At 61.1% G+C, this 13675-nt stretch overlaps 1 protein-coding gene across 1 annotated transcript; it reads left to right on the top strand.

Moving 5' to 3' along the window:
• The first annotated feature begins 1724 nt into the window (after positions 1–1724).
• Positions 1725–11789, top strand: FSCN1 (fascin actin-bundling protein 1). Its single transcript, XM_025426291.3, has 5 exons — positions 1725–2661; positions 9293–9449; positions 9543–9664; positions 9867–10034; positions 10469–11789. Exons 1-5 carry the CDS (start codon positions 1830–1832, stop codon positions 10669–10671), a joined length of 1482 nt encoding a protein of 493 aa, XP_025282076.1. The 5' UTR covers positions 1725–1829; the 3' UTR covers positions 10672–11789.
• The last annotated feature ends 1886 nt before the right edge of the window (positions 11790–13675 follow it).

Below are 13675 nucleotides of genomic sequence, written 5' to 3'. Positions count from 1 at the left end.
ACTGGAGTGGGTCCTCAGGGTAGACAGTCAATGCCTGAGCTCCACGTCCCCAGGGACTCTCAGACTCTCCTGAGATGGGGGATTTGTAGCTCTTCTACAAAACAGAAACTGAGGCTCAGAGAGGTTAACTTGCTTAAGGTCGGTCACACAGCTGGTGAGATCCTGGGTTTCAAGCCTAATAGGTAACATCAAAATGAGAAACTCTTGATGTTCTGGCTCTTGAGGGATGGGTTTTGTGGGAGGGAAGACTATGGCCACTGCCTGCCTCAGGTTCCAGGCCCTGCCGGTAAACCCATTTGAGCCACGATGGTGAGGTGACACCATCTTCCACTGGAAGATAAAGAAATCCCTGGAGGGGTTTGCCTGGAGGAAGACAAGGCCCAGACCAACCAGCTGGGGAGCTAGTTCAGTGCTCTTTGCCTCTGGCCCCAAGACCTTGTGGGCAGCTTGTGGTCATGCTGGCATTCCAGGGGCTTGCTTGGCATGTGGGGAATGTCCCAGCAAAAGTCCTGGCCTTAGGAAAAGGAAGTGTTCCTAGAAGGGGGAGGAGAAGGCAGGGGGTGGGTGTCTGCAGGGAATGCCCCCTTTGAGGGAGGAGTGTAAACAGTTGGGGTCCTGAAGGAGGGCTTCTACCTTCCAAACGTTTTCCAGTGTGCCCAGCTCAGCGACCTATGAAGTAGGAACCTGAGGGTATAAAGTAAGGGGCGCCCTAGTCCTGGAGCTGTGACCTGGACCCTGCCCTTCAGGCTGTCAGGCCAGGGCTGGTCCCACCTCTGATTAGCCCAGTAAAAGGGTCTGCTAACCCTGCCCTGCCAGAGCGCCTGGGGGCTCAGTCCTTCAGCCACTGCCTTAGCTCAGGTCATGATCTGGGGTCCTGGGATGGGTCCACTGAGTGTGGAGGCTGTTTCTCCTCTCTGCTCCCCTCCCCCTGATTGTGCATGTTCCCTCTCTCTCAAATAAATAAAATAAATAAATAAAATCTTACAAAACAACATAAAAACCCTGCACTGCCTACCCCACTGCCTGGAAGACCAGAACCCTGAGGCTTCTGCATCCCCAGAATGGGAACAGTAGTCACTCATCTCTGCCGACCTCCTAGAACTATTTTGGGCCAGCAAGGGCTGGGTACTTGGGCCACAGGGAGGTGTCTGGGTGGCCTTCAGGGAAATGTTTTGCAAGGCCTGAGTTGGGTGAGTTGGGGTCTGCAGGCCCCTCCCCCAGCTCTTCTGGCCTGCCTGGACCCCTCTGGCCCGCAGGCCCCTTGGGGTGCGGGTGGGGGGTCTCCCTCCTTTAAAGCTCTGCTTGAAGGCCACCTCCTCCAAGCAGCCTCCGGACCGCCTCCACCCAGCACTGATGTGTTCTGTGGTCTTCGCGGTGTCCGTCACAACCTCAAACCCGACTCGCCCTTCTTCCCCCCTATAGGGGCTCAGGATGAGAGGTGCCCCGAGGGGTCCCGGGCTGCGGTGGGGCCCTGGCACCCGGGGGCGCGGGCGGCGGCGCGAGCTGAGGGCGCCGCGGAGGCCGGCGGCGCGGAAGCGGGGGGACGCCGAGGGCGGAACCGCCACCCGCGCCCCTCGGTGCCGGCGCCGCGAGCTTCCCGCGCCCCCTCCCCCGCCGAGCCCCGGGGCGGGGCGGGGGCGGGGCCTCGCGGCGCTGACGTCACCCCGCCTAGAAAGGGGCTCGCGCGCCGCGGGCCGGCTTTGTGGAGCGCTGCGGAGGGTGCGCGCCGGGCTGCGGTCGCGAACAAAGGAGCCGGGCGCCGCCGCGGGGACCCGCCACCGACCTCCCGGGCCGCGCCGGGGCCCTCCCGCCCGCCTCCCGCCGCCACCATGACCGCCAACGGCACCGCCGAGGCCGTGCAGATCCAGTTCGGCCTCATCAACTGCGGCAACAAGTACCTGACGGCCGAGGCGTTCGGGTTCAAGGTGAACGCGTCGGCCAGCAGCCTGAAAAAGAAGCAGATCTGGACGCTGGAGCAGCCTCCCGACGAGGCGGGCAGCGCGGCCGTGTGCCTGCGCAGCCACCTGGGCCGCTACCTGGCGGCGGACAAGGACGGCAACGTGACCTGCGAGCGCGAGGTGCCCGGCCCAGACTGCCGCTTTCTCATCGTGGCGCACGACGACGGCCGCTGGTCGCTGCAGTCCGAGGCGCACCGGCGCTACTTCGGCGGCACAGAGGACCGCCTGTCGTGCTTCGCGCAGACCGTGTCGCCGGCTGAGAAGTGGAGCGTGCACATCGCCATGCACCCGCAGGTCAACATCTACAGCCTGACCCGCAAGCGCTACGCGCACCTGAGCGCGCGGCCAGCGGACGAGATCGCCGTGGACCGCGACGTGCCCTGGGGCGTCGACTCGCTCATCACGCTGGCCTTCCAGGACCAGCGCTACAGCGTGCAGACCGCCGACCACCGCTTCCTGCGCCACGACGGGCGCCTCGTGGCGCGCCCCGAGCCCGCCACCGGCTACACCCTCGAGTTCCGCTCGGGCAAGGTGGCCTTCCGCGACTGCGAAGGCCGCTACCTGGCGCCGTCGGGGCCCAGCGGCACGCTCAAGGCGGGCAAGGCCACCAAGGTGGGCAAGGACGAGCTCTTCGCGCTGGAGCAGAGCTGCGCCCAGGTCGTGCTGCAGGCGGCCAACGAGAGGAACGTGTCCACGCGCCAGGGTGAGTGGGGACGCCGCCCCCTCCTCTCCCGGGCCTTGCACAAAGCGCACCCCACCCCCGTACCTCCAGCCTCCCGCCCTTTCTCGCCCGCGGCGCCGCTACAATCCCTAGCGACGCCCGGTGCGCCCCCGCTGGGCGCGCCGGCCACCCCGCCTGGTCGCGGGACGTGCGCTCGGGCTGGGAGGAGGGGTCGAGGGGTGGGGCCTTGCCCATCCTTGGGCGCCGCTGCACACCCCCACCCAGCGCTGGGGTTGCGGCTCCCTGGGCCTCGCGTAGGTGCCGCCCTATGTGCTACCCTCCGAACCCCCACAGCCCCCCCCTTTGGGACTCCCCAAGAGCGCTGATCCAGCTGATTCCCCGGCCCAGCCCTGGGGAAGGGGGGAACGCCCCTCCCCCCTTTCCTTGTACCCCTCCCCTAGTCAGCGGGTCTTTAGCTCACCCGCAGAGGAGAGGGTCGCTACCCGCGCTGGGAGCACCCCCACCCCCAGGGTCCTCCCAGCGCCGGCGGGATGGGGGGAACCTTTGATCGCCGCGGGGTGCGCTTCCACCTTCCAGCCCTCCGGGCCTTTCTCCACCCCCACGTGTAGCCCCGAGGGGTCGGCCTCTGCTAGGGGGTGCACCCCGAGTGTCTGCCCTTCCCCCCAGCCCCTCCTCCCGCGTCTGCCCGGCGCTCGAGGCCGCGGCCTTTGTGAGCAGGGGGGCGGGCTTCTCCAGAGGGCCCTCCCTCGCCCCCTTTGTCCTGCTCGGTCTCTGCAGATGGGAAAACCAGATGCGGGCGGGCGGGGGAGGGGATCGGTTTTCTGCGGGTGCCCCTCCTGAGGACCCCCCGCGCAGTTCCCCGACCAGTGCCCCGGTCCCGAGCTTCTCCTGGAGGCGGCCTCCCTCCTCGCGCCCCGGTCCCGGGACGGCGTGGCGCGGATGGCACCCTGCCAGGCACCCCGCCCTGCGCCCGCCGCACGGCTCCGCTCTGGTGCGCTCAGCTCTGCGGCCATCGGGAGGGCGGACTTAGGGTGAGCCCAGAGACCCCAGCCCGGGTCCCTCGGGAAGCCCCTACCCTCGGATGAACCCATCCCCAAGTGTCCCGCCTGGAACAATTGGCTGAAACTCGATTCGTCCTTTCTCGGGCCTCCCGCTGGCCTGGCCATTTCCTACCCGCCTGCGCGCCAGAAATGAGCCCCCCCACTTTTCCTTCTTAGATTCTCCCCCTGGGTAGTTTCCCTTCCTTCTGGCACCCTCGTCCCTCCTTTGGCAAGGAAGACGGTTGATTCTTTGCAGCCAGAGATCTCACTGGAGGGACCTGTGTGGGGGTCTTGCTCTGCTGAGTGGCAAGTTGGACTCCAGCCTCTGGAGATGGCTGGATGGTCGCTCGCTCAGTGCCCTCCTTCTGGTTTTGTCTTTATCCTGATGGCCACCCTCCTGACTCTGGGCTGGGACCGAGTAGAGGAGCTTGCAGCCTGGAGGGGGTGGAGGCTGGGTGGGGTAATGGCCATGTCTTGTGCCTGAGCTTCCTGATTGATTTGGGCGGTATTATTTCAGTTGTACGGATGAGCCGGTTTGGCCCAGAGAGGGTGAAGCCTTTGCCCAAGGTCACACAGCAAGTAAGCAACGTGACTGAGTCTGTTTGACTACAGAATAGGCTCTTTTCTGAACCATTCCCGCCATACCTCCCAACCTCCAGGGCACAGTGGGTGGGCCTCTCCTTTCTGGTCTCACACAGTGTTGGTGGGGCAGGATTCCTCACCTGTTCAGCAAACATTGAGCCCCTACCAGGTGAGACATGTTCATTGGTGAACAAATGAGTATTTGTGCCTGGACCCTTCCCTGTTGTAGCTGATGATCTTGACATGATCAGCATTCCAGAGGTGTCGAGCAGAGGCCTGGGGGGGTCTGGAAAGTACATCAGGATTCCAGATTAGACTGGGGGGGGAGCAGCAGGTGTGGGGGAGCGACTTCTGAAGAGGACCTGCAAGCTGACCTGGAAGATGAATGCAAGGCAGCTTATATCAGGCCTGTGGAACAGTGTTGCAGGCAAAAGGCGCAGCTTATGCAAAGGCCCTGAGGCAGGAAGGAGCAGAGAGCCCAGTATGGATAAGAAAAAGCTTGTGAGGTTGGTAGGTGGGACTGGAACAGCCAGTGGGGCCACCAGATCCGTGATGGATACTCACCAAGGCAGGCATGATGCAGGCCTGCTGGCGGCATCCAGTGCCTTCCTTGGGGAAGATGTGGAGGAGCAGGTGACCCTGGCCCTAGCCCTTGGGGCCAGGAGGAGCAGAGCGAGTCTGGGCAGATGCCCTCTCCTCTTTATTAAAGCTTGCTGGGAGAGTCATGGTGTGATTCAGGCTGATGGGGTGGGGGCAGCTGGAAATGGGTCAGAAATGTTGGCTCATCTTTGAGTTTAAAGGTGTAAAGAACAGGGGGAGGGGTCTTTGGGGGCTGAGAGGGGGGCTCTTTTGGCCTCAGATCTTGGGGTCCTCATCTTGTTTTCATCTTAGCTGACCCCAAGGCTTCCTGGTGGGATGGAAGGAAACCAGAAGACCTGGAGCCGCTTTGGGGTGGGGGGCGTGTCTCAGAGGCCATTTTGGACAGGCCTGCGTGGCAAAGGAGGCGGTGTCTGTGCTTCTGACACATGTTGGGAAAAGCCAGCCAGGAAGGAGGAGGATCCTGGGCTTAGCTGGCTGGGGGGATGTGAATCATGCCCACAGGCTTGCACAGGCCTGGTCTGGTGAGGGTGGGGTGCTCCCTGCTGAAGCTGCAACCTGCTCCTTGGCCTCAGTTTCCCCATCTGTAAAGGGCTGGCCCAGGGCTGCCCTGGCTCGTTCTTTAAGCGAGGGTTTGTTTCTGGGAGGAGGCATCTCAGCCACCAGGGAGTGGGGTCCTGACACCTGAGGACTGATGTGACAGGCAGGTCGTATACATTCATCCCAGGTCCTCAGAAATGCTGTAGCTGTGACCACTTCACAAGTGAAGACCTGGCTTGGGCAGGGATGAAGGTTGGCAGGGTTGCTGGGTGAGCAGCACTTCACACCCAGGTTGGGTGTCCTGCTATGCTCCTTGGAAGTCTCACCTGCTCGGGCTCTAGCCATGCTGGACCGCACCTCACCACATTTCCCACTTGGCTTCACAGCCTCCTTGCATCTGGCCAGCTGTGTCCTAGGGCTCCAGGCTCAAGAAATGCCCTTTCCCAGCCACTCAGAGGGACTCAAAGGCGAGGCTGGCTGGCTGGCTGAGAAAGGGCTGGTCAGGCTGGACTTTGCAGGATGTGTAAGAGCTCTCCCGAAGAGGCAGGGCATTTGAGGTAATTCAGTCCCTAATTCCTATGCAAGGAGGAGAAGGGATCTGAAGTGGTCTGGTAGTAGAAAGAGGGGAAGGGAAGTGGGGCCACAGAAGCTTCCAGGCCCCTTCCCCTAAGCTGAAGGGGTGGTGGGGAACACCTCTTTTGGACAATCAAGGGGAATTTGGGAACTGCTAAGGCTGAGGGGGATGGAGTGCCCTCTTTGAGCCACCATAGGGAATGACTCAGCCTGGCGACAGGAAAAGCCATGAGGCAGAGGGACAGGCAGGGCGGTGGAGGGGGGGAGGCAGGAGATGTGCTGAGCCCCCGCATCTGCCTCCCCAGCGCTCCTACCACCAGCCCGTGACTCAGTGCTGCTGCTGCTGTTGATGAAAAGAAAAATCCCAAAGAAAACCCTGTTCCCATAGTAACCAAGCTCTAATTAGAGATTCCAAGGCCAAGTGGGGCCTTTCCCCGTCTGGGCAGGGCCTTGGAGCCAGGAGGGGCCCCTCTGGATGTTGGGGAAACACTCCCCCCTGCACCCCTTCCTGTTGAGAATGGAAGACCTGGTGTCAGCTTGGCACCACGCCCCTGAATCCTCCCAACCTCCTGGCAGAAAGGAGACCCTTTTGACGAGGGTGCCTGGTGTCCACTTTGGGTGGCTCCCTAGCTGGCCAAGGCCTCTCCATCAGACTTCCAGGTCTGACGGGGGCAGCTGATGGGGTCTGAGCGGCTGAGTGGCTCAGCAGATGGTGGCGGCTGTGTGGCCCTGGGCGTGGCCTCCTTTTCCTCTGGGGGAAGAGGAAGAGGAAGTCAGTACGGATTCCATGCTCCGAGCATGGGGCTGCCCCCCTCAGTCTCCCTGAGAAGGAGCCTCCCGACCCCCTACTTTACCCCCAGCTGGGGAGGGGCTGTATTCAGACCAGCCCTTTGAACTAGCAGAGTGAGTGAGGCTGGAGATGGGACCTGTAATCCAGGTCCCTTCCCCCCCCTTTGGCCCCTCTCTCTGGCTATCCCCATCCTGTCTGCTGCTGGAGTGTACCCCGAAGGGCCCTTCCTCATGGCCGATGCACGGGCGTACCGCACGTTGGGCAGGTGATGCCTGCGGCCGGGGTGGGCTGGCTCACGGTGTGGGTCCCTGTAGCAGTGAGGATGGGGCATGTGCACCAGCTTTTGGTGACTCCTGGCCCCAAGTTGTGCTCCCCAGAGTGGCCTCAGGATGGTCCCATTCTTGGTGGCTCGGCTGCCCAGGGGCCCAGTCCCCGTTGACCCTCATGCTCGCCCAGTGCTGCGCTGTGGGTGTGTGGGTGGGTGTGGCTCACTACCCACCTCGCCTCCCAGTAAGTCAGCGGACATCAGGCGGAAGGGCCCCCAGGGGGCCTGGAGGCCTGAGCCCGAGGGCTTCCAGGAGGATCTGGCTCAGGGCCCTGGGTCTGCCAGTCCATAAAGAGGGCATGGCGGGAGGCCTGGGTTTGCCCACTTCCCCTCCTGAGGCTCACCAGGGGACCTCTCTGGGTGACCTTGGACAAGGACACACCATCTCTGTGCCTCAGTCTCCCTTTTCGTGGAGGTGAAGGTCCCCATACCCTGGTGCTGAAGGGGGTTAAGACAGGCTCATGCCCTCAGGTCCTCCACTGGGTGATGGGTGGGTTCCGGGTGGGGAACCGACGATCCCCCATCCCCCATCCTCCATCTGCTCATCCAAAAGGACACCTGCCCCCCCCCCCCATGTTGGTCCCATCTTCCTAAAGGTGTCCAGATCCAAACGGTGACACACACTTTTGAGCTTGGAGTCTAGGTAGCCCACAGAGTGGGTGGATGTCCCTGCTGTCGCAGTGCTTAGAACCCAGGTGCTTGGGGCATGTGAATTTGTTCTATGGAACCAAATATCCTACTTCCAGGTTTTAGCTGGAAGAGGCAACTCAGATAGCAAGACAATGGCCACGGAGATCAGCCCTGCTGGGCAGCAGCGCATGGGAGCACGGAGGCCCCCTCTGGTCTCATCAGATGATTTAGGGATAGGGAAACGAGCGTGAGCATGTTGCCTAGATCCTCTGTAAATCGACATCTGTGGCGTGTGTGTGCGCCTGGGAGAAGGCGAGGAGGGTGTGTTCGCCACTGTTTGCAGTGTGTTCTGGGTGCGGTGGGCATGGGGGTATGTGTGACCTTTTTTTGTTTCTTTGTGTTTTTTTTAAAATTTTTTTTTAAATTTTTATTTATTTATGATAGTCACAGAGAGAGAGAGAGAGAGAGGCAGAGACACAGGCAGAGGGAGAAGCAGGCTCCATGCACCAGGAGCCCGATGTGGGATTCAATCCCGGGTCTCCAGGATCACGCCCTGGGCCAAAGGCAGGCGCCAAACTGCTGCGCCACCCAGGGATGCCCCTTTTTGTGTTTTTTTTTGAGAGAGGGAGAGGGAGAGGGAGAGGATGCCCACGGGAGGGGAGGGGCAGAGGGAGAGCGAGAGAGTGAATCTCAAGCAGGCTTCGTGGAGACCTGGGGCTCGATCTCATGACCCTGAGACCATGACCTGAGCTGAAATCAAGTCAGAGGCTTTACTGACTGAGCCACCCATGCGCCCGTGTGACTTCATTTTTATCCATTTATGAGTTTTGTAAATTTCCTGAAAGGAAGGCGTGCTATTACATTTTACTCTTAACTTAGACACAGGAACAGGAAGGATATGATATGTTAGTTTCCCCCGGATGCGATATTCCTCCATCTAGCTCCATCTGTCCCTTTATTCTTTGTTTTTGGTTGTATTTAAAGCAAATCCCGGGCAGCCCACGTGGCTCAGTGGTTTAGCACCGCCTTCAGCCCAGCATGTGATCCTGGAGTCCTGGGATCGAGTCCCCCGTTGGGCTCCCTGCATGGAGCCTGCTTCTCCCTCTTCCTGTGTCTCTGTCTCTCTCCGTGTCTCCCATGAATAAATAAATAAAATCTTTAAAAAAATAAATAAGTAAAGCAAATCCCTGACATTGGGGCATTTCATCTCGAGGTATTTGTCTATATCTGAAAAATGAGGCCATTTTCTTAAATAACCACGATATGATTAACAATAATTAATCCTTAATATTTAATCCGGGCCACATTAAGATTCTTCCAGTTGGTTCTAGAACATCTTTGTGCGGATGGTTTGTTGGAAGAAAACATTTAGCATCAGAGAAATGATGTGAGGCAGACATAGCCGGCCTTAGTCCTTGCCTGGCCCTCTGCCTGGGTCCTGGGTCCTGCCCCCTGATGTGGAGGCTGGGGGGTCTGGGCAGCTGCTGCCCCCACCCCCCACCTGTGGCAGCCCCATGGGCCCACCAGATCTGGGGCTGCAGGGGTCCCTGTGCCAATGGGAAGCTCTCCCCGCAGGTATGGACCTGTCAGCCAATCAAGACGAGGAGACCGACCAGGAGACTTTCCAGCTCGAGATTGACCGCGACACCAAAAAGTGCGCCTTCCGCACCCACACGGGGAAGTACTGGACGCTGACGGCCACGGGGGGCGTGCAGTCCACTGCCTCCACCAAGTGAGTGCCCCGCCCGCCCAGGCCAGCCCTTCCTGGGGGATGGGGCCCGGGGACCCGGGGCAGCCCCGCCTGACCCTGTCCTGCCACCTCCAGGAACGCCAGCTGCTATTTTGACATCGAGTGGCGTGATCGGCGGATCACACTGCGTGCGTCCAATGGCAAGTTTGTGACAGCCAAGAAGAACGGGCAGCTGGCTGCCTCGGTGGAGACAGCAGGTAGCCACCTGTGGGCACAGCCCAGTCCCGGGTTCTCTGGAGGGTCTGCCCACCTCGTAGCCACTCACCAGCACCTACCCCCGCCTCCCATGGCTGACATGCCCTGTGACCCCAGGCTCCCTGCTTTCCCTCTGTGGGCCACGCCCCGATCATCTCAGTCCCATCCTGTGAGGCTCACTGCCCTTCCCCTTTCCTGGGACAGGGGATTCGGAGCTTTTCCTCATGAAGCTCATCAACCGTCCCATCATTGTGTTCCGTGGGGAGCATGGCTTCATTGGTTGCCGAAAGGTCACGGGCACCCTGGATGCCAACCGCTCCAGCTACGATGTCTTCCAGCTGGAGTTCAATGATGGTGCCTACAACATCAAAGGTGAGTTCTGAGGGGGATGGCTTCAGTGGGGTGCAGGGGCCAGCGTGATGGCACAGGACTCAGACCCTTTGTTTCACTTTGGGGCTCAGTCTGGCTGCCTTGTGACTTGGCTCTGGGGACAGATATCCTGTGGCCACTGGTCCCCTTCCCCTCTTCTCCATGTAGGAGCGAGGACTCCCTGCTCCCCAACCCCCGAGCTAGAGAAAGGGGAGGAGAGCAGAAGGAGACAGGATTCTGGAAAGGGTGGGCAGGGAAGGTCACACACCTGAATTAAGGGACTTCAACCCTGGGTCAGGAGAAGAGGTGCAGACCCCTGTCCGGCATGGGTGGGAGGCTTGAGTGGGCCCAGCACAGAACTCACCCCACTCTGGAGCCGTGATTGTGGGGTGGGGAGCTGGCCCAGGCTGGGGCCTGATGGGTCTCGCCACCCCCAGACTCCACAGGCAAGTACTGGACAGTGGGCAGTGACTCATCGGTCACCAGCAGCAGCGACACCCCCGTGGACTTCTTCTTCGAATTCTGTGACTACAACAAAGTGGCCATCAAGGTGGGCGGGCGCTACCTGAAGGGGGACCATGCAGGGGTCCTGAAGGCCTGCGCTGAGACCATCGAGCCAGCCACGCTCTGGGAGTACTAGCCCGCTGCCCAGCGCCCCATCCCCGCCCTGCCCACACCCTTCTGCTAATAACTCTCTTCTCCAGGCGGGCTCCGGCGTGGTGACGAGCCCCTTGCCTTTCAAACTGGAAACCCAGCAAGAATGGTGCCCCTACCTGTTGCCCCGGGCCTGGCCCTCGGAGGGATCTCAGACCCTTCTGTCCTCTCTTCTCTGCTGTGGGCGAGGCTGGCACCCCTTTCTTCTGACCTCAGACGACTCTGAGCCTTATTTTCCCAAAGTGGCCAAGAAGAGTGGGGGGCTGGGAGCCTGGCGGGTGTGTAACTGGAATCTCCTGCCCCCTCCCGAGAGCCTCTGCCCCCACTTCCCAGGAACTGGGCCATCGGGGCCCCCCCTGGTGCACCTTCCCTGTGTCTGGGGAAGGCCGCGGGAAGGAGGGGGTGCAACCAGCGAGCGCCTGCTGCTTGCTCCTCTGCACCAAGCAGGCTCACCCTCCGCACATCCTGCTCTGGCCTGGGGCCCTGCTCTCTCTCCTTTCATCCTGGCCTGACTGGAAGCAGAAAATGACCAAATCAGTATTTTTTTTTTTTTTAATGAAGAATTATTGCTGGAAGCACCCAGGCAAGTCTCGTGGTAGCCACGAGTGATCTTCAAGGGGTCTTGTGGAGGAGTCTTGAAACAGCATCTCCAGGAGTCGGTGCTCTCCTTGTTTGCTAGTTGTGGGGGGACAGGATGCTCCCCTGAGTCCAGAACCTGCCCCTACCTCCCCAGGAGGCTCTCGCTGGCCCCCTCCTTCCTGCCTGCCTAGGCCTCTGTCCCCATCTGGTGGTGCTGAGTCCCCTCGCCGCCTCAGCCAGAACCCCCGGTGTGATCGGTGCTCCCCGTCCGACCGGACTCCTCGGGTCTCGGGGTGGGATGAAGCTGGGCGTCGCCCTCCACCGGGAGCCCCATGGGGAACCCCCAGGCCCCTGGCTCCCAGCCCTGCCCCTGCCAGCCCCCCCTACCAGTTCATCTCTGCCATGCATCTCACTCTGGGTGTCTTGGTCTTTTATTTTTTGTAAGTGTCATTTGTATAACTAAACGCCCATAATAGTAGCTTCAGACTGGAAAAGCAAAATAAAATAATGCGAGTGTGCAGCCCAGAGCTGGCCTGCGTGTCTTGGGGATGAAGGTGGTGGGACGGGGTGTGTGTGTGTGTGTGCGTGCGCATGCCCAGGGTCCCATGGGTGCTCCGAGCAACCTGGACATCTCTAGGAGTGGAGAAGGGCCCTGCAAGGGGTGGACTTTTACACCAGTGTCCCAAGCACATAGTGGGAGCTCTTGGGGTGGGGTTGGGGCAGGGAGGTGGCTGGATCTGGTTCCACAATTTCCCACCTGCAGTATTGGGAGTCCTGGAATAGGTGTGCACTCGGACTGGGCCCTTGCACTGCACACCTGCGTGCACAGGAGGCAGAGATCAAGGTAACATGAACCCATAGATCCAACTTCTTCCTCCTGCCTCCACGGATGCACCTTCGACCAGAACTTGGAAGTATGGGGCCCTTGGCTGCCCTCATACATTGCAAGAAGCCTTGTGTGGATCCACCCACACCCCCAAGCACTAGGCTCAGGTGCCCCAGGGGCTTGCCGATTGTGGTCCCAGGGGCCCTCAGGACAGACACAGGTGGGTGCAGATCTTGGAAGGAGTGTGCTGGATGCTATGGTTGGGGGCCAGGATGGGCCCCTACATCAAAGCAGGACCCCCAGGAGCTGGGGGGCCTCTCCATCTGGCAGACAGGTACCTGAGGCCTTCCTGAGCCCACCCCGTGTCCCGGGCCCTTGGCCACCTCCACGTAGCCAGCCCTGCACTAGGTCACGGAGGTCGAGCTTCCCAAGCGGCAGCGCTGTTCCTACAGAGGAGGAGACGGGGGTTCAGAGAGCAAGGCACAGCCTTGCGGGTGGATGGGGGCGCCCCACGGGTGTCCAAGAAGTAGCCGGTGGCCTGGAATGGATGGGGACGTGGCGGGGGGGCGGGGGTGCTGGAGCGGCGCGGCTCCCACCTTGCTGCGGGAGCGGTCAGCGGGGGCGCTGATTGGCTGCCGGTGACGCAACCGGGATCCCTGCGCCGTGATTGGTGCTCCCTGGAGGCGGGAGTCTCGAGATTGACAAGGGCAGATGGCGCCACCGCGAGCTGTTGGGGCCCCGGCGGGGTCCTGGCGGCCAATCCCCCACCCCTGTTAAAGCCAGGCTGGAAGCCAGAAAAGTCTCAATGACGTGGAAGGAACATATGAATCCTCCGGAGCCAAACTCTTCCAGGCCTTGGGGGGAGGTGAGCCCGCTGAACTGGGTTGGGGAGGGGGGCGCGGGGGGGGGGCGCCCAGTTGGGCAGTTGTACATCCTGCGGGGGAGGTAGGCCCCTGCGCTGCCCGGGAGAGCCCCGCCCACGGAGCAGGAATGAACTGCCCTGGAATGACCCCCAGGGTCCCCTCCGGGAGTCCGAGCCTAGTCTGAATCCCATTCATTCCCAAAAATGGGCACCTGCCACATGGTTGCGCCCTCTGGGAGTCGCGGTGACCGAGGTGCACGGGGTAGTCGGGGAGATGATCACACCTAGGGAAAGAGGACTGGACAAGGGACGGGAGGGACAGTCTGGGCAGAGGGAACAGCATAAGCTGTTCCCGTAGGCCGAAGCCAGGCAGGCGATGAAGTGGAGCCTCCTTGGGTCCCAGCTGGGACCGGGTCTGAGCAAGTGATGCTGATGTCTCCAGACCCACCTGGAGGCAACTGGTATCTTCAGAAGAGGGTAAGACTCTCCTGTGGGCGCATGAGGAGCATCTTGGGGACCAGCCTCACTCCCACACACCCCAGCTCCCCATTCCCTGCTCCCGCCATCAGAACTGGCTCTGAGGCCTGGGCTTGGATTCCAGAGCAGGAGATGCCTTTCTCACTCCTGCCAGAAGAACCCTCCTCGGTTTCCACCTTCACAAGGGCCTGCCCAGCACATCACATGTGACCCCGCGTACACCTGGGTTTCTGCACATGCGTGGGC

Source organism: Canis lupus, chromosome 6 (genome assembly GCF_003254725.2).
Source record: "Canis lupus dingo isolate Sandy chromosome 6, ASM325472v2, whole genome shotgun sequence".
NCBI lineage: Eukaryota > Metazoa > Chordata > Mammalia > Carnivora > Canidae > Canis > Canis lupus.
The sequence above is the reverse complement of the archived record's forward strand: the minus strand, read 5'-3'. Positions and strand labels throughout refer to the sequence as shown.